The sequence below is a fragment of the Artemia franciscana genome, chromosome 7 (assembly GCF_032884065.1).
Source record: "Artemia franciscana chromosome 7, ASM3288406v1, whole genome shotgun sequence".
Lineage (NCBI taxonomy): Eukaryota > Metazoa > Arthropoda > Branchiopoda > Anostraca > Artemiidae > Artemia > Artemia franciscana.
The window spans coordinates 22,674,831-22,697,055 of record NC_088869.1 but is presented as its reverse complement, the minus strand read 5'-3'; the positions used below and the strand labels follow the sequence as shown (position 1 = coordinate 22,697,055).

Here is a 22,225-nt window from a genome sequence, read left to right as displayed (position 1 = left end):
ATGGACATTCACACCAAAACTTGGAATTTGGACATATAGACTAAATATGGGAATTATTTATGTCTGGTAAAGCTGCATCTGTAGTTATTTGCTATTTAAGGCTGTTAACAACGAATCAAATCAAATATATATGTAAAATAATAAATAAAACACTTTAGTTGTTTGACTATAATAATAACTGGTTTAAAACAGAATTTAATTCATAAATAGGTTCTGAGATAACACATTGTGTACGGAATCACGAGAATAATCTTCTGTCAGTGAATAAATGAGCAACCATTGAGATATTATGGCGAAGACCTCCGCTAAACCATGTTCCTAGTTTTTTGTTTTTTTTTTTTTTTTTTTTTTTTTTTTTTTTTGTACGTCTTTTCATAATTCCCGACAATTTTTATAACTTAGATTCAGCCCTTTTCCTAACCAATTTTTAGCTGCTGTTAGTAATTAGGATGTGGCGGTAACTGGAAATATCCAATGGCGTAATTTTCTTTTTTTTGTACGTCTTGTATATAATTCCTGACAAGTTTTATAACTTAGATTCAGCCCATGCCAAAACCAGCTTTTAGCTGGCGCTACTGATTAGGATTCGGCGGTAACTGAAAATAGCCAGTGACGTAATTTTCTTTTTTTGGATGTCTTGTACATAATTCCTGACAAGTTTTATAACTTAGATTCAGTCCATTTCATAACCAGTTTTTAGTCGGTGCTAGTTATTAGGATTTGGCGGTAACTGAAAATACCTAATGACGTAATTTTCTTTTTCTTGTACGTCTTGTACATAATTCATGACAGGTTTTATAACTTAGATTCTGCCCATTTCATAACCAGTAGTGATTAGGATCTGGCGATAACTGAAATAAGCCAATGACGTAATTTTCAAATGTTGTCTCGAAAGGCTTGTTTAGTGAATTCAATTGAACTTGGCCTTTAACTAAATACAGCTATTTATCTGGCTAGATCTTTATTGTGAACGGGTTGGATTGTTGCAAATTTCACAACTTTATATAAGCCATGCCTTGAAGGTAGACAACTTATTTTACTGGAGCCTTAGCTTCAATATAGATATCATAGAGTGCCGTCTATGGTTTATAGTAGTTTCGTGCTAAATTCTTTCTAATTTTTTTTACTTTCTAATTTTTTTTACCAGTTGGGACTGAACCACCTGTCTGTAGCACTATGAAAAAGAATACTATTATCTGAGGAAGATATGCCATCTTCCCGGACTTACTAGTTCAATGAACAGTGCGATTCTAACTTTAAACATGTATTCATGCTGGATACTATAGGAGCATTCAAATTAGTCTTGTTCCTCTCAATATTACTGCAAAATTTATAGCAGTCTCTATCTCTTCACATTGAGTTGTCGAATTGCCTTCGTCTTTGAATGTGGATGTATAGTGAAAATAGCTGAAACAAGGCAGCCTTGGATGAGCCAAGAGTAGGTATTCCAAACAAATCTGAAAGTAAATGATCTTTTTTAAAACTTCTTATAGTCCAAATTGTTGAATTGATGAATTTAAAATAAGGGTTTACCATTGAACTTTTTACTTATTTATTAAGGTTTTTTCTTGTTATTAATGTTCACATAAACTGTCTAAATATTATTCATTTGAAACGCTTTTCAACTACTTTTTCCTGTTTCTCAAAAAGTTAGGCTGGGACAGGAAAAATGATGGAAAATTATAGTCCCCAAATATGGTTAGAAATAGGTCTGTGGGCTTTGGGACAAAGCAAAAAATAATTTTTTGTTGGTTAACCCATGTTAATTTTTTGTTTACTTTAGAAGAATGTAAAACTTATCAAGAGCAACAACCTCAATACAAATAACTGTCAAATACAGACGGAACGAATGTGATCTAGGAAGCAAATATGGAAGCTTTTTATAGAGCTACTGCAACTATTGTGTATTTCCAAAGTACTGATGAAGATTTTCTTTAACCATTCAAAAATTGAACAAAACGGTAAACTACGCAAATTTGCGATAAGATGGACACGAAGACACAAAGCTCCGTCCAGCTATCTTGAGGCTGAGATCTTCCTGGGAACGTTTCCTGTGAAATTTTTTTTTCTGCTTTCTCCTTCAAAAGAAGATTCAACACTCATTCAAAACATTGTGATGGAGTGATGTAAAAGAGTAGCGCAAAAAATACCTGGCCCTCCAGCTTTACCAATAAGAACAACATAATAAACAACAACATTCTTGGAGGCTTCATGTTTAATTCATTCATAAATGTGTTTTTAATTGACTATCTAGATTCTTAAAGACATTAGGAGATTGTCACTGCAAGAGAATGATTCATGAGCTGGGTGATTATTGTTCCTATTAAAACTACGTTTTCAAACTACAATTTTGCTTCCAAGAAGAATTGTTGAAACCTCAATCTGGATATATAAAATACGCTCTTTATTGTTGGTGCAAACAGACTTGTTAATCTAGAATGGCAGTTGAATGACAATTTTCATATGGTTTTACTTGGTGATTGTCAGTGACTGTCATTCTTAAATTACAATTTTTCTCGAAAGAAAAATTGTTAATTCACTCGTAATAGCTAAAATAAAATTTTTATTGTCGTTGGAACAGACTCGACTACGGTAATTGACAGACATGGTAATTTTTGACAATCGCTTTTAACTATTGGACCAATTCCCTCTTGTAATTTAACTGTCAGGTTCCCATAAATACTTGTTCACTTAAATATTTTCAACGGATATTTTATTTTTATCTCGATTGTCATCGACCCTCTTGGAATAGAGAATTTTCGAAATTGACTTGAAACCATAACATTTGATGGACGTAAGAAACAAAAGCTCAATATGTCAAGTAAATCTAAGCTCCTCGTCGACTGTAGAAGCATATCTAAGCAGCAACTACATAATTAAAAAAAAAGGAATCAAAGGAAAAGTATAGTTTAAAGGGAATTAGTAAAAGCTTGTTACTTGGTAATATAGGTAAGATCATTATTTAGGTCCGTTTTTAGCTTGAAAGACAGAAGCTTTTTCATATATTATCCAATTGAGGTCTTCCTAGTAAAATCACCCTTATGCGCAGCGAATTGAAATTGGTAATTAATTTTCTGAATTTGGTTAGAAAAGTTTACTTACATGAGGCGCGCCACAAATATTTTGATGGTGGCGCTATCGTATAGTTTTCTTCTTCTTCTTTTTTGAATTATTATGGAGACGGTTTTTTATTATATTATCACCAGTGTTCAAATTCTGCTCTCTGTGGTGGGTTGCTCCAGTTGAGATTGAACTCCGAGTCCCCATTGTCATGAAGAGATCAACACTACTGCGCCACCACAGGACTAACTGCGCCAACGGTACAGGACTAAATCGTACCGTTGTCTGGTGAAAAGTAAATATCTTTGTCCTTTAAATGCTAATTGCCCTCTGTACTAAGAGTCTTGAGCCATGAGTTGAAAAATTATGGGCTCCTGTCGAAATGGGTAAGATGCTGTAACAATTTGGGAAAATTATATGTTTGTTAATTTGTTTTATGAGTTTTAAATATGTTATATGATTTTAAATATGTTATATGATTATATGTTGTCAATGTTAACAAATGTTTATGCACTTGAATTGTTTAAAATGGAATTAGTATTCTGTTAATGAATATTAGTATTTATGCTTATTGTTCCTGTCATGGTAAGCCATATTTTTGGAATGGAGTTGATACTGCAACACTTTCTAATATGAAGGATAATAACTTGGTGTGTAAAAAAAAAGCCTAGTTCCACATTGGTTGTAGAAATATGTTTAAGCACCAACTGGTAAAAAAGTAATATATGACAATAAACAAGAAAAAAACAAGTAAAATTTTTTTTAACTTGCTCAGTCGACATTATAATGTTCTCCAAGTATCGGGACAAATTCAATCACTATTTTTCCAATATAATAAGCTAAGTTTTATCTCCCTTATCTGAGAAGTACCTACCACAAATATTTTTGAAGAGTTGTTCTGTCGTACAATCGTCTAGTGAAAAGGGAATCCCTTCTTCCTTAAGGAGCACAGTGTCCTCTGGACTAAAAGGCTCTAGTAGTGATTCGATAGACGGCATACTCCTGTCAAATAAACAAGTAAAATTGGTAAATTCTATTTACTAGGAACAGACTCAATGAAAAAAAAAATGAAACAAATTTTTAATGAATATATGCAGGTTCATACAAACTTAAAGATCGAGCCCCCCTCTCTCCCTCTCACTCACTCACTCTCCCTTCCTCCCTCCCCCTCTCTGTCTCTTTTTCAGTTTTTTGCTACCTTAATACACTTATAATTTATTTTGGAAGCTTGTACTTCGAAACTGAAGGTATATTACCTGAATTGGAGTAGAGTTGTCACGGAACTCAGCAGAGTAATTATTTAAACGTGTCATAAGCTTTACAGAACATAGTAAAAAGGAAAATATGTTCAGTTAGGTGGACAAAAAGGGATGGAGTCTTTACCCACGATATCTCAGCCTCTAGAAAATAGTAGTCCTGACAGGAATATTTACAAACTTTACAGATGTCAAAGGTCTTACCAATGAATCACTTAACTAAAATCTCTGGATTGAAACCTACAAAAGAATTAGTGCATGTGGTTAACATGACGCTTTAATTTTTCTGTCTAAAAACAGATTAAAAATAAAACGCCTGATATAAAAACTACAAAACTGTGGATTTCTATCCTTGAAACGTACTTACTATGTGATATGGACAAACCCAGAGAAAGTGATGAAAGAGTCTAGGGATTTATAGCCACCCACATTCCACAAGCCCTATATTTCATTCGGAGATTGGCATTCTTAAAAAAAAAATGCTTCAAGACTATTAAGCTCCCCTAAAAATGCGCATCCTTACAACTATCATTGGGGGGGGGGGCTTTGTCTGAAAGGTGGAAATTTGGGCCTACAAATACCCTTTTTAAGACTTCATTGAACACCACCAGGAAAAGACTATATAAGTTTAAATTGCTCCTTACTCGGGTAGACGGAAAGTTGGCACAGGATTAGCTTTGTGTAGATCGGTCACTTCTTTGATCCAAGTATTGATTATGTTTGATTCCTTGTCAATATCGTTTACATGTTTCACTACCTGTAAAGTAGGTTTTTTCATTAGAAGACAGCTTCTTGACAACTGATTTTTAAAACTATATTCTAGTTAATTTGGGAAAGGTATTTTGTTAGACAAATATTTTCTTGCCGTTTGCCAATGTGCGGTAAGTCTACTTATTATATTTTTCATGGAGATCAAGTATTGTTTCAAATCAGTAAATGACTATTTAATCAGTAAATTACAATACAATGAATAGACTGAGATTTAACTAATTGGTTTGAGTTTAAATAAAGAATCAAATGAAGTTTCTGAAATCTGCCTTAGAATTTAGAAAGTTCACGATCAGTCCTACTTCGATATTTTTTTTTTCTGGAGCTTCTGACCGACTACGCCATCTCAACTAAAAATCGAATAGGATCTCGAAAATTAGAATAAATGGTTGATCTTACAAAGAGTAATTGGCTAGTGTTTTAACTGATTTTGGCTGAAAGTTCGATCTATTCTCTTTAGGCTAAACAACGCAAAATCTTGGCAAAGATAAGTCAAAGCAAGAAATATAAATATGGTAAAGAATACGGTATTGGAATTTACAGTTTCTACCGGTGGTGCTGAACACAGTTTCAGGGCCCTTGGGCCAGGAAGTGAAATGCAGGGTTGGCTATGCTTTTGCACATCCCTCCTGTTTACCCTCCCCAGATACTTCCAGTTACCTACTTAGGGTTGACTCTCGTTGAGCTTACAGAGCCATGCCACTGACCCCGTTTCAAACCAAATAACTTGCGGCACAAGGACTGGAACTCTGTCCTCGCGGACTTAAAGTCTAGGGTGCTAACCACTCAGCTAGGACGCCCTTAATCAAGATGAGCAAATGTTGGTTTACTTAGTGTGTAATGAAGTAAGCTCAAGGGACTTCCGTGTCCGAAAAAATGGCTATAAAGGAATAGAAAAAAGCGAAACATAAATAGAAGAAAGTAAACAAGACAGTTTTTACTTATCATAAAAAACTCATATCATAAAAAACGGACATGAACACACGTCTTGATGAAAAGGTCTTCTGACCAGACATATCTTAAAAGTATCAAAGTTCGATCTTTTAATAAAATATCGTGGTTTACAGTATATCGACTTACCATATTAGTATCATTTAAGTGTTGGGATAGAGATCTAAGCTGTAGTGCCAATATTGCAGGGTCACTTTGGGGTAGGCAGGGCTCATCCAGTATTAGAATGCCAAGCTCCTCTTTGCCTCCATATGGCTTTGTCACCTTAATTATAGGGTCAACACTTCCAATAGATGGGATATAATCAGGAACAAAAGGGCACAGGCGAGGCTCAAAATCTATTGGCTCAGGCTCAAAGCTGCAATTTTAAAGATACTTTAGAGCGAAGCTAAGAGAGTATGGGCAACATTTAACAGTGTAAACTGGCGCTAGTACTTAAAAATAATCATCAATGCCATCTAGCATTCTGGCATTTCTTGGCATTTTTTCAATCTGTAATTCTGTCACTTATCACTAGAGATCAGGCACTTATTACTACATTAACTTTGCTAATTACACTATTTTGATCATCATTGCACTGGAAAAAGGCCAAGAAATGTCAAAGTTTGAATTGCATCGATGATTTAGTCACCATTAGCGCAAGTTTCCACTCTTGTAAGTTCTCTATTACTTTTTAGTGAAGCTGCTCAAGTTGATACTCAGGATTTTATTGGCCAATAGGTGAGTACAGGCCATGGCTTATTGGTCTCAAAGCTGAGTGACCTATGTATAGTTCTTCAAATAAATAACAATTGCGTAGTGTCAAATAAACTCCTTGATCCAACATAAATTACTCAGTTTAAGTAATAATACCCAGAACTTTCAGAATCTAATAGAAGAAAAGAGTCGTCTCTCTTTTAAATCTGCATTTAACACCAATTTTAGAGCTATCAATTGAGTTTGCTCCTGAAATATTTCTTAGTAAGGGGTCATACTTTGGGGCACCTTGTACGTTGACTTGGATGTTTAGTCAAAACAGTGAGTCTTGAGTGAATATTCTTGAATGAATAATGCCAAAAATAAAAGAAGAAAATAAGTGCTACCTTTTCTAAGCTAAATTCTGACTTTGTTTTTGAATTTAGAATAATTTTTCAATTAAAATTCTATGATACATTAATGATAAAATTTTTGGGATAAATTGTAAGAAAATTTAATTAATTTTGTTTTTCACCAATGACATGCATGTCACCAGATTTAGTTGTAGTCTTAAAAAGGGTAAGCAGTTAATATTTATCAAGTGCAATACATTTAAATTTGACTCCATGTTCAAGAGGGGATTTTCTTGAACATAGCTTAGAAAATCAGATTTAGGCCATTACTGCAGCAAGTAATTTATTTTTGTGGATAAAAAGCTTTGTATTTTATGAATAACAATTAACTTGTAAATAAATGACGACAGTGAGTATAAATGATTTCAAATCTTTTCTAACGGTACTTCAGGTGAAACAAGAAAAATAAATTAATAAGCTGAACTCGAGTTGTAAATTGTTCCTACAATTTGTCAGCTTTTAAAAATTAGTTTGCCATCAAACTGAACAAGGGAATTAAATTTAGCAATTGTTTAGTAAAAGAAAAATTTAAGCTCAATAAAATGAGACAAACGGATTAGAGGCAAACATTTTACTTAATTTTTTGAAGAATATTTTCGTAAAATCTATAGAATAAATTTCAAAACTACTGAACTGTACATTATTATCAACATAGATATAGATGACTTCAAACTGCAGGTCGTTGCTGTCTTTCTCCGCCCCCTATATTTCAAAATATTGTCATGATTATTTACGTATGTTTTTTTTATACTTTCAGCTGTAAACACATTGTTTGCATTCTTTACTATTGTTTCTGTATGTTCTGAAATTTTCTGTATTTTACAGAAATATTTTTAATTCGCCCTCCCCAAATAAATCCATGTTTACGTGTCTGATCGTTATAAATACTATGCACAAAAAATATTTTGTCGGAAAGTGAACTTACATTTCTAGGTATTCAAAATATTCTTCAATATCTCCAGTGACAATATTGCTGAATAGCTCCCTGAAAAAATTAACGATTATGAATTACTGAGAATTAATTGCTAGCAAAAGGTTTTGGTAACTCTTTTCCATGCAAGTCAATATTCCATTACCGTTGGTGCCAGCCAACACGGAGTCCATGGCCTCGGCTGTAATTAAATAATCACTAAGTAAGCATAGATTTAATTTCCCAGTTCCTTACTTATAAATCGTTGCAAAAAAAAGAAATCGTAAAAACAAAAAGGGAATAAAATCAAGGGTAATTGTGTCATAAACCCCCTACCGCTTAAGTTGTTCATTCATTGACACATTATAAAAACAGGGGGTTTTTTTTCGTTAGTTTCTTTAGTTTCATTAATTCGCAAATAAATAGCCCAAATTTGTTTCTAAAGTATTATATTTTTATCTTAATTTGGTAAATTTCATTACGATTGAGCGTCAGAGAAACATATTAGAGGAACATTAGGTAGTTGGTATATAATACAAGTACCAAATTAACATATATTTTTCCTAATAGAAAATTTAATAACACGAAATCATGGCTGTGGCATATCATGCTACTATTTGGCTAGATCCCTTATCTTTCAATTCTATCACATTTTGTTTAGACACAAACAATGAATAAAATAATAAGTAAACAAAGCAGCTTGCCTATCGTATGCACTGTTTCCCCTCCCAGCTCTTGATAGAGGTCGAACCTGTCGAATAAAGGGAACAGATGTAACGTCAACAATTGGATTGCTACTAGCTGCCATACCGACCATAGATTTCCTAGATGTTCCTGATTTTGGGCGTGAAACTGATGCTTTTTCTTGCATTTCCATAGCCTGATGTAGAAAAAAAGAATTGAGATCCGATGGAAATTATTATTTCTGGAAAGTGCTTCAACTGAATCAAAATCTGTGATAGATGGACTAAAATATATGAATCGACACAAATTGTTGTACTACCCAGAAGACGTTGAACTGTGAGTAAATATGTTACAGCAGTAGACCTTAAAAGTCATTTAATATGCGTTCAGAAGGTTCTTGGTGATTCAGATATCTGTGGTCAGAATGAACATAATTATTAGTTTGGTTATTTTGTTATAGGTATTGGTTATAATCTATGTTGGCTATATTTATTGCATTCTGCCCACAAAGAAACGACGCATGGAAATCACTTAAAATAGGTATATTTAGGGTCTTTTGTATAAGACATTACAGAACAGACTGACACAGTCGATATAATATATTTGGTTTAAACAGGATTGTGTACATATTTCAGCTTGAAACAATAAAATCTGATAAAATTTAAATTGAATGAAAATATAACAAAAAAAACGACTAAAAAGCTTTTTAAATTTATGCAGCCGAATTGCAGAATAAAAAAAGTAACTTTCCTTGTTTCAGTAGATAAAATCCTTAATCAAATAATTCATTTAGTTGAATAAAAGACAACATCATTTTAGAAGTACAGTTTCCTGACCTTACTCTTAACGCATCTAGAAACATTTCTTTTATGACTTACCATGCTTAAAAAAAAATAAGCAATTCACGTAAAATGTACGTTTTTTAAACATCCATCAGGATTTACAACAGAACCAATTAAAAAAAAAATGTTCACACAGAGTTAAGTCCATGTCAAGAAACTTCCAATCAATTTGGTCTAATAAGAGAAAGTCATAAATTACTAGAAAATCAATATGAATAAGAACTTTGTGTGGTTTACTTCAATGTTGATTATTAATATCTATAAAACGTACAAATAATAACTCTTTCAATTCAGAGGTCCCACTTATTTAGATTTTAAACCGATCTGAGCTGTTTTAGCCCTTTTTTTTCTAGATATATTAATTTACATGCTCTAGCATGGTGTTTCTTTTCTTTTGCTGTTTACGCTAAGGAACAAAGAAAAACATGAGCAAGATCGCTTTCTTTTTTTCACAATCTAGGTTAGTCTGAGTTTCAGCCTAGGCCTGTTTAAATTTGGAAATTATGAAGATAGAGCTAAGTTGAAGTCAAAATTAATCGGAACTGCATTTTCATATTAGAGGTTACTTCCAAGATAAAGAAGAGCTGTCAGTCAATCAAACAGTGGTACGTTTACAGTTTGTGGTAACGAACTGTAACTAAGGAGCGACTCAGCCCAATATTAAATGAAACTCTTGGAAACGAAATTTTTATAAGAATAGATGCATCAAAAGAATTTTTTATTTTCATAGTGGTTATAAATATATAAAATTCGTTGAATTTCGTGTTATCCATCAAAAGCTACAAGCAAGAGAAATTTCGTCTGATTTTCGAAAAGGGGTTAATCATATAAAACTTGCGAGTTCTGACAAGTGCGTCTTTATCATTTTCTACAATACATTTGTATAGAAAGCAATATTATGAAATACTTTTTTTCTCAGACACAGTGCAACTTTCACGGAAACACTACTAACTTACTTTAAAATAGCGTGGGAAAAATAAGCTTTGTAAGATATGCTTAGCGTACTATAAGTTAAAAAAAACTTAAAAATTTTTGAGAAAAAATAATCACGAAAAATTTCTTATTTAACACAATTTTTTTTTTGGGGGGGGATGAGCTTCTGCAAGGATTCATTAGCCTATGTATATATGTATATATTTCCAAAAAAACCATTGGGCCATAGGAAAAAAAAAGAGAGAACATAAACATTACAAAACCAATAAGAAAAACACAAATAAATTAAAAAGAAAAAACGTACTTATATATGAATCTTCACGAAATTATTTATAAAAAGATACAACTTTCACGATGTATCAGCCCTCTTTCAACCAACCTAGCCAGATTCCTTAGTGTCATTTTAACTCGTGATCCTACAGTCTTCCACCAACCTTCTATCTATCATCACTAAGGGAAAACACTCATTTCTTAGATCCGCCAATTCCTTAGAATTCCCCCGAAAATTAAAAATATCTTCATCATCTTCCCCACACATCGGACGAGGGAATGGATTAAGATTTTAACTCCTAAATTTCCTCTCTCTTTTCGCAATTTCAATCGACGCTCCCCTTAAGTTCCAAATTCCATTTTATTAGCCTTTGTAGTAAAACTAACTTTCGAGTCTCATAGTTTCCAAAATGCTCATTTCAGTTTTTCTTATTTTTCTTTCTCTATTTATATGATTTAAAATAGCTATAAAAAAATCAAGAACTAGGAAATAGTACGAGTCAAAAGTTTATAATGAATTCAGTTATTTTGACAAGGAGCCCAAAAATTACAAGTTTACAATAGTCAACATAGTATAATTTTTGAAATATCTGTTTCCTTTCTTATTTTCTTGGGCGGGGAGGTAAGAATTCAAATAATTTTGATTTGACGTAATTGAATGTCATGGATTAACTTTTTTGTTCACAAATGTTTAGTCTAAATGAGATAAATGCAGCTTGTGGGTTAGATTGGATGAATATTCCTATTTTCGCAACGTCACCAATGTTTGAAAAATTTCGAATGGGATTTTATATATTCCTGACGAGCCATGAATGGGCAAGTAATGACGAATAATAACATTTTGTAGGAAAGTAAGGCGGCCAATTGAAATCTACGCGTAAAATTTATTTTTGATTGAATGAATTAATAATCACAGCTATGATGCTAGTGACAATGGTAAAAAAGGAGGGTCCAAAATGAATGAATTGGCATGGCATTTCCAAAACAGAATATAAAAAGGTAAGGATTTATCAACAAACCCAGACCTAAGAGTGTACAATGCCAAAGGGCGCAATAAATTGTCGCTGAACGACTTTTTTCTTAACAAAGACTGGACTGCAGTGATTTATCATTACAAATTCACTCCACTACCGCGTTGCCTATTTTTCCTATTGGCTACTTATACACTGTCAGATGCCTCCCAAGAATGGCATTTGAGAGTTCGGTATTACCTCTCTCTTTCACTGGTTATGACCGTTAATTGCTTCTTTTTCAGTGCTTCCACTATCCCCCAGTTTTCGGGGATTTTCTCGGAAATCTCGCAAAAACGGAGCGGCAAAAACAGTTGGGCCTAGAAACGCCAAAGCTTTAAATATGCCCCTGAAAACAGAAGTGAATATTCATTTGTTAATCTAATTAACAAGCCTCCGGGAAGTGCATCAATTTTCGCACACGTGTGCATCTTGTTTTTTTTTCTGTTTTATCTTATATGAGGATTTTTCTGAAGAGCCATATGAACATGGTTTCTAATTATCCTTGCATTTAATTGTTTGTTTATGGCCATACTTTCTTTGAGAAATGACTTCTCTGTATTTGCTTTTTGACAAAATGTTATTGTAAACTCAGAGGCACCTTCTAGACAAATAATTATTTTAAAATAGATGGCAATAAAACCGCTCTGCTTTGCTTTTACTTTAAACTATTTTCGTCTGAATTTTTTTTTATTCTTGATGATTTTATTAATATGCGTGTAATTTATAAGCTTTACCTATCATAGGGATACCATATTCATTAGGCTATGGGAGGTACGACACTATGCCTTGGTCCGGAATTAAAAGTGTCGAAAATTATAAAGGCAAGTGTGTATTTCTGTGAGCTGATTGATTTTCTGGTCCGATTACTTTGGTTAACTTATTAGATTTGAGGGGTTTTTACCTTTTGAGTTTATGGTGGCCAGAGCTGTTCCTAGGGTTGCTGGTGTCTCGGGTCAAATTTAACTACAGCGCCTCCTCTTGGCTCGAAAAAAAAAAGCTGAATCAAAGTAAAAAAGTGGATAAAAGAGGGCAATTCCTGAGCCGCAGCATACCCCAAGCCACGGCACCCGGGGTGGTCGTCATCAAAGCCAAAACGGAGGTCTTGCTGGTGTCTATAGACTCTGTATCCAGTGCCATACAGGTGCCGTAAATGGAGAGGAATTTGAAAATGCGGAATCTTTAGTATGCGTCGGCAGTCTTTTAACCTTTATTAAAGATTGTTTGAAATCGATTACACGTAGACTTGGCCTGACAACCAGCAGCTTTAAGAGCCTATCTTCAATCTCGAAAAGCAAATTGCTATCAAAACCACTGAAGGCTACTCTTTAAGTCTCTCATAGTCCCCATTGCTATGTATGTAAGTAAAACTTTCTCAGTCAAAGCTAATAATGAACGTTGAATCGGTACTTGTATGATATAGCGCCGGCCTAATATTCTTCGTCATAGTAGAATCTGTTTTTCTGACACTCAATCCTAATGAAATATACCTAAGCATGATAAAAATATAATACTTTAGAAACAAATTTGGCCTATATATTTGCACATTAGGGGGGGGGGGGGTAAATATAGCGGGTGTGCATACAATTATTCTGCATATTGTGAAGTAGGAATTATTTTCTAGCTTCACACTGTCCAAATACTTTACCCCCACCCCTAATGTGCAAATAAATAGTCCGAATTGTACATTTCCCATCTATTCTGTCAGTTCTCTTTGTCTTGTTTCAGGCTAACCTGAAAGGAACTAACGAAAAAAAAAAACAGCTTTACAATGCGTCAATGGATGAACAACTTGAGTGGTCGGTGCTATATCATGCAAGCACCGTCGAGTCTCAATGTTTGAAATAAAAATGCATCTGTCGCTTAGCGGTGATCACATAAATTCCGATGAAATACCTCCGTAAACTCCTCCACCGCTCATGCGCTATCATGGACCGAATTAGAAGTCAGCAACTCCGCTGTTTGGTTATCTTCAACGAATGGCATCAAGTCAAGTCCAAAAAATCACATTTGAAGGACGTTTACATGGCACACGACCTTGAGGCCGACCTCGCAAGAAATAGTGCGACAACTTCACTGGCCAGAACCTACCCCGACACGTGCGTCTAGCATCTGACAGAACCGAATATTGTCGCCATATCCAATGACTGGTAAGAAGAGAAGAAGCCCCAATACAGCCACATAGGCCAGATACGATATAATTCAAGTCAAGTTACCCTTTTTTACCCTTGTACAGAAGGGTAATTTACCTTGTTCACCCAAGTAAAAAAGTTACTTTTTTACCCTTGTACAAGAGTGAGACATATTCCATAAAAAGAAAATAATAAATTCAATGGAAATAATATAATGGAATATATATTTCTTATCAGCTAAAAAAGATGGCAGCAAACACAAGGGTGTCAGAAAATAAAAATGAAGCACAGCCCCTTGGTAATTATCAAAAACAAAGATAGTACACATAAAATAAAAATAACTGCCAATTTAAAAGCCAGGAAGAAAGATGTGTCGATGGAAACAAGACGTTTTAGTCCAGAATTAATAGTCAGCTGATGACGTCTCGTCCCTTAGGTAGTTAGATTTAATTGAGCTGGTCTTTTTTAATAAGTAGAATACGGTAGTGAGGTGGGTAAATAACACAATAGCTCAATAGTTTTACTTCCAATTATTAAATAAAAAATTATTAATAAGCCTACTCCCATCTATATTTTCGTGAAAAATCCCGTTGACAATATTCCACTATAGTTTACGGTGTGGCTATGTTAAGATGGTATTAAAATCTTTAGCACAAACTAATTCATAAAACCCAATTTATATATTTTGTTTTTTATGTTTATTTTCTCTATTAACAAGAAGAGACTCTTGAGTGATTATGTTTTATTTTTGATTTACTGGGATTCATAGGATATAGGGATTACATGGATACATATATTTTAGATGCCGAGTGGATTGGTGCGCTGGGTTCAGGATCCTTCGTTTGAGAGGACGCAGGTTCGAATCCCGGTGTACCCAATTGTTTAGTTTGGAACGGGAGTCAGTGGCGTGACTCTGTAAGCTTAGGCAGAGTCGACCCAGCTCTAAATGGGTACCTGGAGAAATCTGGGGAAGGTAAACAGGAAGGGTGTGCGAAAGCACAGGATGGTTGGCCCCCAGCCCCCCCTCCATTGCACTGCCTGGCTGAAGGGCCAAGAAACGGAGATCAACACCGCCGGTAGGGACTGTAAAGTCTAATGCCGTATCCTTTACCTTTTTTTCATATATTTTAGATTTACAGGAATACAAAATCATATATTTAGGTTAATTTTGGCTAACACCTCTCCCTGTATACTCCATTACTACAAAGTAAAGGATAACATAATAGATGAAGCCTGAGTGGTTCGCACAACACTTGAAATCAACTAACAGGAATTCCTTGCAGATTTTGAGCACTCATAAATCAAACAACCAAAGCTAAGGCCCCAAAGCTAATAAAATCAACCCCCCCCCCCAAAAAAAAAACTTTCATAAAACAAAAAAAGAACTTTGTCTTTGGGGCCTTAAAATGCAAAATTGTTTATTAAATTACATTTGCCTACACATAAGGACGTGGTGCATTAACAATCATAATGTAACTTAAAATTCAAGAAACTGTTCAACTTAAATTTCAAGCAAGTTGATTTAAACTTACCTCAGACTCTGAATTACTAAAGGAATCGTCCATATTCGTAACTAGAGAGAAGGGGGACTTTAATAGAATCACTATTCAAACATCCAGACGACAGACTGAGTTCTTCCAGTGTTTGTTTTCCATCGTCAGAATGACAAGTTGCTATAGTAACAGATTGAAACTGTTAAAACTTCGATCCCTTTTGGAAACTTTCAAGTGAAAAACTTGAACATGTCTTAAAAACGGAAAATGAATTTAAACTTGATGCTTCTTCTGTTACAAAGGGAATATTTTGTGCTTTATTATTAATTTTGAGAAGAAGAGAGGAACTGTTGGCAGGGGCAGATCTAGAGCAAAATGTTGGGTGGGCCCATTGTGACAAAGACACCAATGAGCAAATTCTTAGGGGGGGGGGGGAATGTGACAAAGGTGCCAATAATTGACCAAATTGACAAATATATTCTAAAAAAGAGTGAAATAAAGAAAAAAAACAGGGAAAGAGGGCACCTGAAAAAACCTTAGGGAGCCCAGGCCCCCCCTGGGACCTGTTTGGTCCCTGAAAAGAATATAAGTAATTGTTTCCACAGCAGATATTAGTTTGGAATAGCAGGCAGCAAATGATTAGGTGTATCAAACCAGGGACATACCAAGGGTGGAGGGTATATTCCTTCTTCCTGAGGGGTCTTATTACCCCTCAAAATCCAGATTCTCTTGAATTTGTGGACAGTTCTTAACTGAAACATATATTTTTTTTATTTTTGACCCTCCCCCCTCAATTTTGTTTATTACCCCCTCTCATTTTTTATTTATTTTAAATTCAAAAATATGATCCAAGATATAATAAAATATTTATGAACTGGTGAAGTTTTGTTAAACTGAAAATACAAATACTTAGTACATGCAGAACCCTCGAAATTCTAAATAAAGCAGCCTCTTCGTTTTAGAAGTCCTTTTGGAAGGTTGAATGCGATTATTCAAAGGGTGGTATGTAACAGTTTTTAGAAAACTAGGATTCGTACCCTTAATTCTACCACATCTATCCCGCTCTATTGATTGTCTCTCCGTTTTCTGTGCGTTGTTTGTTTTTTGTTCTCTAAATGAGAATAATGTTATCGACGAGATTCTAATTTTCTTAAAATGTTATCTAGGGCTTATACATTGTATTCTAGACTTTAAATTTGCAAAACTGTTTGGTTTTAGCAGAATTTGATTTTTGCCTCGGGTATTTTCTTATATTATTTGTAATAGGTAAGTTTTTTGCCTCAATAACTTGCTGAACGAAACGCATGACTAGATAGGACTATAACAATGGACAAATGGAAAGTTTTTCTTATGTTTTTTGATGCTTCAGACTTGCTATCTCACGTGTTTTGGTCTTGCGACATTTTGGTCCAATTCGGGTAAAAATTGTTTTCCGTTTGGCGAGGTGGTGGATAATGGTAGTTTACTGAGCCGCTATAAATTGAAAAAGAAAGGCTTGAATTATTCTATAATTATATTCTTATGATTTTATTCTACAATTATTCTCTCGACTGAGTAACATTTATCATTTCTGAGTCAGCGTTGGATTGAGGAATGTATTTCATTCGACACTTTCTTTAGAAAGCCGCTTTCACTTTTCCGTTATTTTCCGTCATTCTACTAACTTGCTTTCTAATAAAATAAAGCTAGCGCCTCTACATTCCAACATTTTATGGTAGTTTACTGAGCCGCTATCTCATTTGCTTCATGAAAATGTCAATATAATTCGAAAAGAAATGCTTGAACTAGCCGTCACTCTATTTTTTACAAATTTTACCATTTACACCACCTTACAATTTACACCATTTTTTGGCAAAATGGTGGATAATGGTATTTTACTGAGCCGCTATCTCATTTGCATCATGAAAAAGTCAACTAAATTCGAAAAGAAATGCTTGAATTAGCCGTCAATCTGTTTTTGCAAACATTTTTCAGTGCCAGCACCCCTGAATAAGTGAACACCTAAGATATAATGCCAGGAAAGGGGAGGGACTGAAATGCCAAAAAAAATCAGGTTAAAATTTTCTAATCTTTCTAGGGGGCGAGGCTCTTTGGATAATCATGTTCTTGAGATGACCCATCCCTCCTGCCTCCATACTATTCATTATTGAAATGTAATTTTCTATTTTACAATTAAAACTTTTTTGCAATAAGTGGTGAGCTGCCACCTCTTAGCAACTATATTGAACCCTCGGACCTATTATATTCCATCAAATAAAGGGGGGCTGTGGATACATTTCTCTTTCGATCAACATTTATCTGGAGAACTTGTGATCATTTAGAAAATTGGGACAGAAATAGGTAAAAAAAAACATATATCCCTGACTGTCCTCAAGAAAAACACGAAATATCCTGCTTTCGTAGATAAAAAAAAAAAAAAAAAAAAAAAAAAAAAAAAAAAAAAAAAAAAAAAAAAAAAAAAAAAAAAAAAAAAAAAAAAAAATGTCCACCATGGAGTTTTCAGATCTGCTGAATTTGATGGTGGACTTGTCGAAAAGGTCACAATCGTGATTGGGGATGTCCCTCCTTTGTAAAAGTATAGATATTTGCTTATGATAATAGCTGTTTTTAAGTAACCTCAAAATTGAAAGTGGTTACGTATATGGAATCTTCATAAAGTTGGTTCTTTTTTTCAGTATACAGTGTTTCTCATGAGTTTCCCTTTTTAGATTTCAAGTTTTTAGTAAGACGGGTCGCTCCCTATTAACCGTTCGTTACACTGCTAGGTTTGGCTGGGGAAATGATACTCCAAGCTTTGATTTGCTTCAACCTCCTCGCCCAATATGGCAATTTGGTGACTCTGAATATGGTCTGCAAAACTAACATCTGCGTAACATTTGGCTGGTAAAATACTCGGTATATGTTAGAATCAGGCAAGTATGCGGATTGACATCATACCTAACCACAGTAACACCATCCTCTCCTGAATCCAAGATTTGCCAGTAGCAAACCTGACAAAAAGTTATCTTTTCGAGGTGTACCTAACAAACTTTGCTTTGAAATTTATCTACATAAGTGATTTTCTGTCAATTTTTAGTGGGGAACGATATCCCCCTTAAGAACGAAAGTAGAACCAGATGAATCTTCGGGACATGGTGTGTTGATTTAGAAATTACATTGAGATTTTTCCATCGCCCTTAGTATTTGCTAAATACTTTTTAATTTTGTTTTTGACAAAATGTGGATGTTACGATTTATTTAAATTAATACATTTTAATCATTTTGGATGGTTAATGAAGGAAATTGTGTTTAAGCTTCTTTTTAAAAATAAAGTCACCTTTTTTTCACTCTGCCCTGGATTTTTAGGTCAGGGACGTTTTTTACCTGAAACAGCAAAATATTTTCAAAATTTCCAATACTTTTCCAATAAATTTCCAAAAAATGTCTAATAAGCCTTTCTAACTATCTCTTAAGGACACTATAACATATTTTCCAATAACATTATACGATAACATTTCAATGTGGTATTTTTCAACACTATAGCATCTTTAAAAATAGCATATTTTTCATAGTTCAGCGTTTCTACTTGAAGGATTTTAGTAGATTTTTGTTGTCTGAAACAGATAAATTCAGCAGTAACTAAAAAAATTATCACGCTAAGAAAATAATAGTAAAAAAAGTGTATTGAAATATATTGGTTCTGTTACAGCTGTCTCTCAGAGATGGATTTTAAATGGACGTACGTGCCCTTCTTGAAATCTAGAAAATTCAATAGTCTTTCCCAATTTTTTTTTTAAATGTAATTTGCTTTTTTTCGGGACCTTTTCAAGCTGTAGGCTACCCCTTAAAGTTTTACCAAATTCATAAATTGAAATGCAAAAGTGAAGTAGATCCAAGACGTACATTTTGCCATTCGTACCCTAAACGCTCTGATAAAATTATTTATTTTAATTGCCTCAGAACCGGTTTTGGAATTAGTTCTAGGATTCAATTGTCTAAGCTGATAATAATTCTAACTACGCAAATAGGACAGAACGAATTCAGACTGGACATTTGAAATTTCCTTATCAACTACAAGGATTTTTCCTACATATGTAAATGTCAATCGCTTAGAGATAAAGTCAGCCTTTAAACACATCAATATCAGAGATAAGTGAGATTTTCTGACAAAATAGGTCAGAGTCCTCTCTGTTGAACAATTGTTTCAACTCTATGAATATAGAAAAAACTTCTTTGTCAATATTTTGGTTTTCGTTTACATTACAATATGAATGAGAATAGTAGTATAGTTTAAATATTGATTTATTCAAGTCTGCTAACACTTTTTATGAGCCGTTTAAACAAATACTTAAACAAGGGAGGATGGCAAAAAAACAAGTCACAAATAAAACAGAAATTCAAAGTGAATGTTGACAATAAAATTGGTTATTTGGGCGAAAATGATTGGATATAAAAGGTAATACCGTTGAACTGTTAAATTTTCAGCTTACGAGTGGATTTGTTGGGAAAAAAGCATTGGGAATTTTGTTTCAACGTTTTTTAGTGTTAAGAGATAATTTATTTTAAATATGGGTTCAGTTATGAGTCATATGGGTTCCTACTATCGTCAAGCTCAACTATGGAGGAATTTATAGCCCTTGGAGTGGACTAGTAAAAAAAAAAGAAAAAAAAAAACAGATAACAGGGAGACGACTTCTGGGCCTCTTTTCCCATCTCAGACGAATAAAATACTTCCAAAATATACATTTTTTAATTTAAAAATAGATATAAAAGACTTTCTCAACGGTGGGGAACTCCTAAAGAACAAAATTATACTTTTTCCAAAACGTAATCGTTGCTGTGTCTCTGTCTTGTGTCAACGAAAGATGACAATTTTGCTATCTTTCGACGCCAAGATTCATTTTTATCTACTAGCCGACTTAAATTTTAGAAAATTCCTTTGAATATTTTATTTATACATTGAGAAATACTTTGGACACAAGGCCGTATCCAGGGAAAGGGGTACTTGGCTTAACCGTCCCTGAAATTTTCGTCCGGCTCGTGAACACGTGACAAAAATACACATAAACAAATTTTGACCGTTTTCAGACTTTTTATAACCCCCTATCCTGAGCCCACCCCGAACAAATTCTGACTAAAAAAGAATAGATCTGAAATTAATGAATATAATGATATTGGTATCTTTACTTTCAGTGCAAATAACAGTTGTAAAGAGGGCTGTATAGAAGCTTTGTAGTAGCAGGACCGGTGAAAATGATATGTGATTGTTTGAAACCCTGTATATATATATACCATTAAAAATGAAGAATTCAACTTTTAATGAAAACGACTTCTATAAGCAGTTACATAGTTTTGGGTGGGTGCCATATTTGAAAAAAAGTAAGAAAATTGGTCGAGAAATAGATGAAAGAAGTGCACCAAACAGCTTGAGAAAGTGTAGCTTTCCTTTGAAAGCGTTTTTCTTTGTGGGAATTATCAGATTGTTAATTATTTAATTCTTAAGGACGAAAATGAGCTTCAAATTAAAGGAGTTAGTTTTACGTATTTTTTTCGTTTTTGATAGTTATTTATCAGTTCTCTGTGAGTAGTAACAAGAAAATGTGGCACAATCCTGAATACTTCATAGCTCTGAAACACCAGCTAGTTCGGCACTGCAGGATTTGAGGACAACATTTGGTATGTTTTCTGGACCTGTGGCTTTGTTCCCATCAAGATGCCATAAAATGCGAAGGATCTTAGGCATACAAAATTCACGCGATCAAGGACAGTACAAGTTCAGTCCGAGAAACTTGGCACTTCTCTACCTTCTTCATCCAGATTTCAGAATTTGGCAAAAGCCTTAGCAAGAGCTTTAGCCTTTTTTGTGGATCTTGTACCATAGTTTCGTTAATCTGTAGAGAAGGAATAGAAGTCCCTTTGGACGACGGTAAGGCTTCCTTGACAATTTTCCATCAGCTTTTTGCCGAGGCATGTTGAACCTTGGTGGCAAATTCCTCCTTATACGAACCCGGGACTGCCGAATCCCATGAACGGCATCTTCGTGCGTGTTGATGAATGAAATCGTGTCCTATTCACTCATTGAAAGTAACCATCGCTTGTGTGACTTTTGCTTTGCTCGGGTAGCCTTCTCACACTGGGCGTTCAACCAAGGTTTGTCCTCACTGGACACATGGATCCGTTTTAAGGGGGTATATTTTTCAACAGAGTCGACTATGACCTGCTGGTACTTCTCTTAAGGTTTTTCTGGGCCTTCAAGGAGAGTAGCTCTTCACTGCTGAGAACAAAGAGTATTACTCAAACCGTCCCAGTCACCTCTTTTGTATAACTAGATTGTCCGCTCATGCTTAATTGGAGGTGGAATAAGATGGTTTCCATATGCAATGAATGCAACGTGGTTACTTGTGAAAGCATGAGCGCCTACCTTAAAGGAGTCGGGTGATCTGTAAGGAAGAGGTTAAGATGAGATTTAGGCATGAATGCCTAAGGTAGTTGGTGCTGGCAAGGGTATACCCGGTATTTTTTGGGGGGCGGGAGGGGGTATTTTTTTCACGATGGATTAAAAAATGAAAAAATTCAAAAAAATCATTTATATGTATTTTGATGCATTTTTATGAGTCAAATAGAAATTTAGTGGGGGGGGGGTCAAATCCAGTACCCCATGCCCTCTGGATACGGCCTTGCTTGCTGGCAAAATTTTGTTTTGAATTTTCTGGTATTTTAATTGCAGGTATGGAGTTTTGCATTTGCATTTTTTATGATATAAATTCTTATGCTTTTCTTTCTCTTTCTGTATTTTCTATCTTTTTTAGTCCAAACTTAGATTCAACTTAGTATTAATAAAAAAGTGAG

General features: G+C 34.3%; 1 protein-coding gene across 1 annotated transcript; it reads right to left on the bottom strand.

Annotated features, from left to right (window-relative positions):
- Nucleotides 1-1,248: 1,248 nt before the first annotated feature.
- LOC136029000 (intraflagellar transport protein 46 homolog) lies at nt 1,249-15,572 on the bottom strand. Its single transcript, XM_065707002.1, has 7 exons — nt 15,437-15,572; nt 8,738-8,913; nt 8,049-8,108; nt 6,165-6,393; nt 4,961-5,073; nt 3,935-4,062; nt 1,249-1,457 (listed from the first exon to the last, which is right to left on the bottom strand). The coding sequence occupies exons 1-7, from the start codon at nt 15,467-15,469 to the stop codon at nt 1,351-1,353; spliced, it is 846 nt and encodes a 281-aa protein (XP_065563074.1). The 5' UTR covers nt 15,470-15,572; the 3' UTR covers nt 1,249-1,350.
- Nucleotides 15,573-22,225: the final 6,653 nt, after the last annotated feature.

Coding starts and splice junctions, on each gene's coding strand:
- LOC136029000 (XM_065707002.1), bottom strand. CDS start 15,469: ATGGACGATTCCTTTAGTAATTCAGAGTCTGAG. Junction 6,394..8,048: donor TATTTTGAATACCTAGAAAT/GTAAGTTCACTT, acceptor TTAAAATTGCAG/CTTTGAGCCTGAGCCAATAG. Junction 4,063..4,960: donor CCAACTTTCCGTCTACCCGA/GTAAGGAGCAAT, acceptor TTTATTTGACAG/GAGTATGCCGTCTATCGAAT.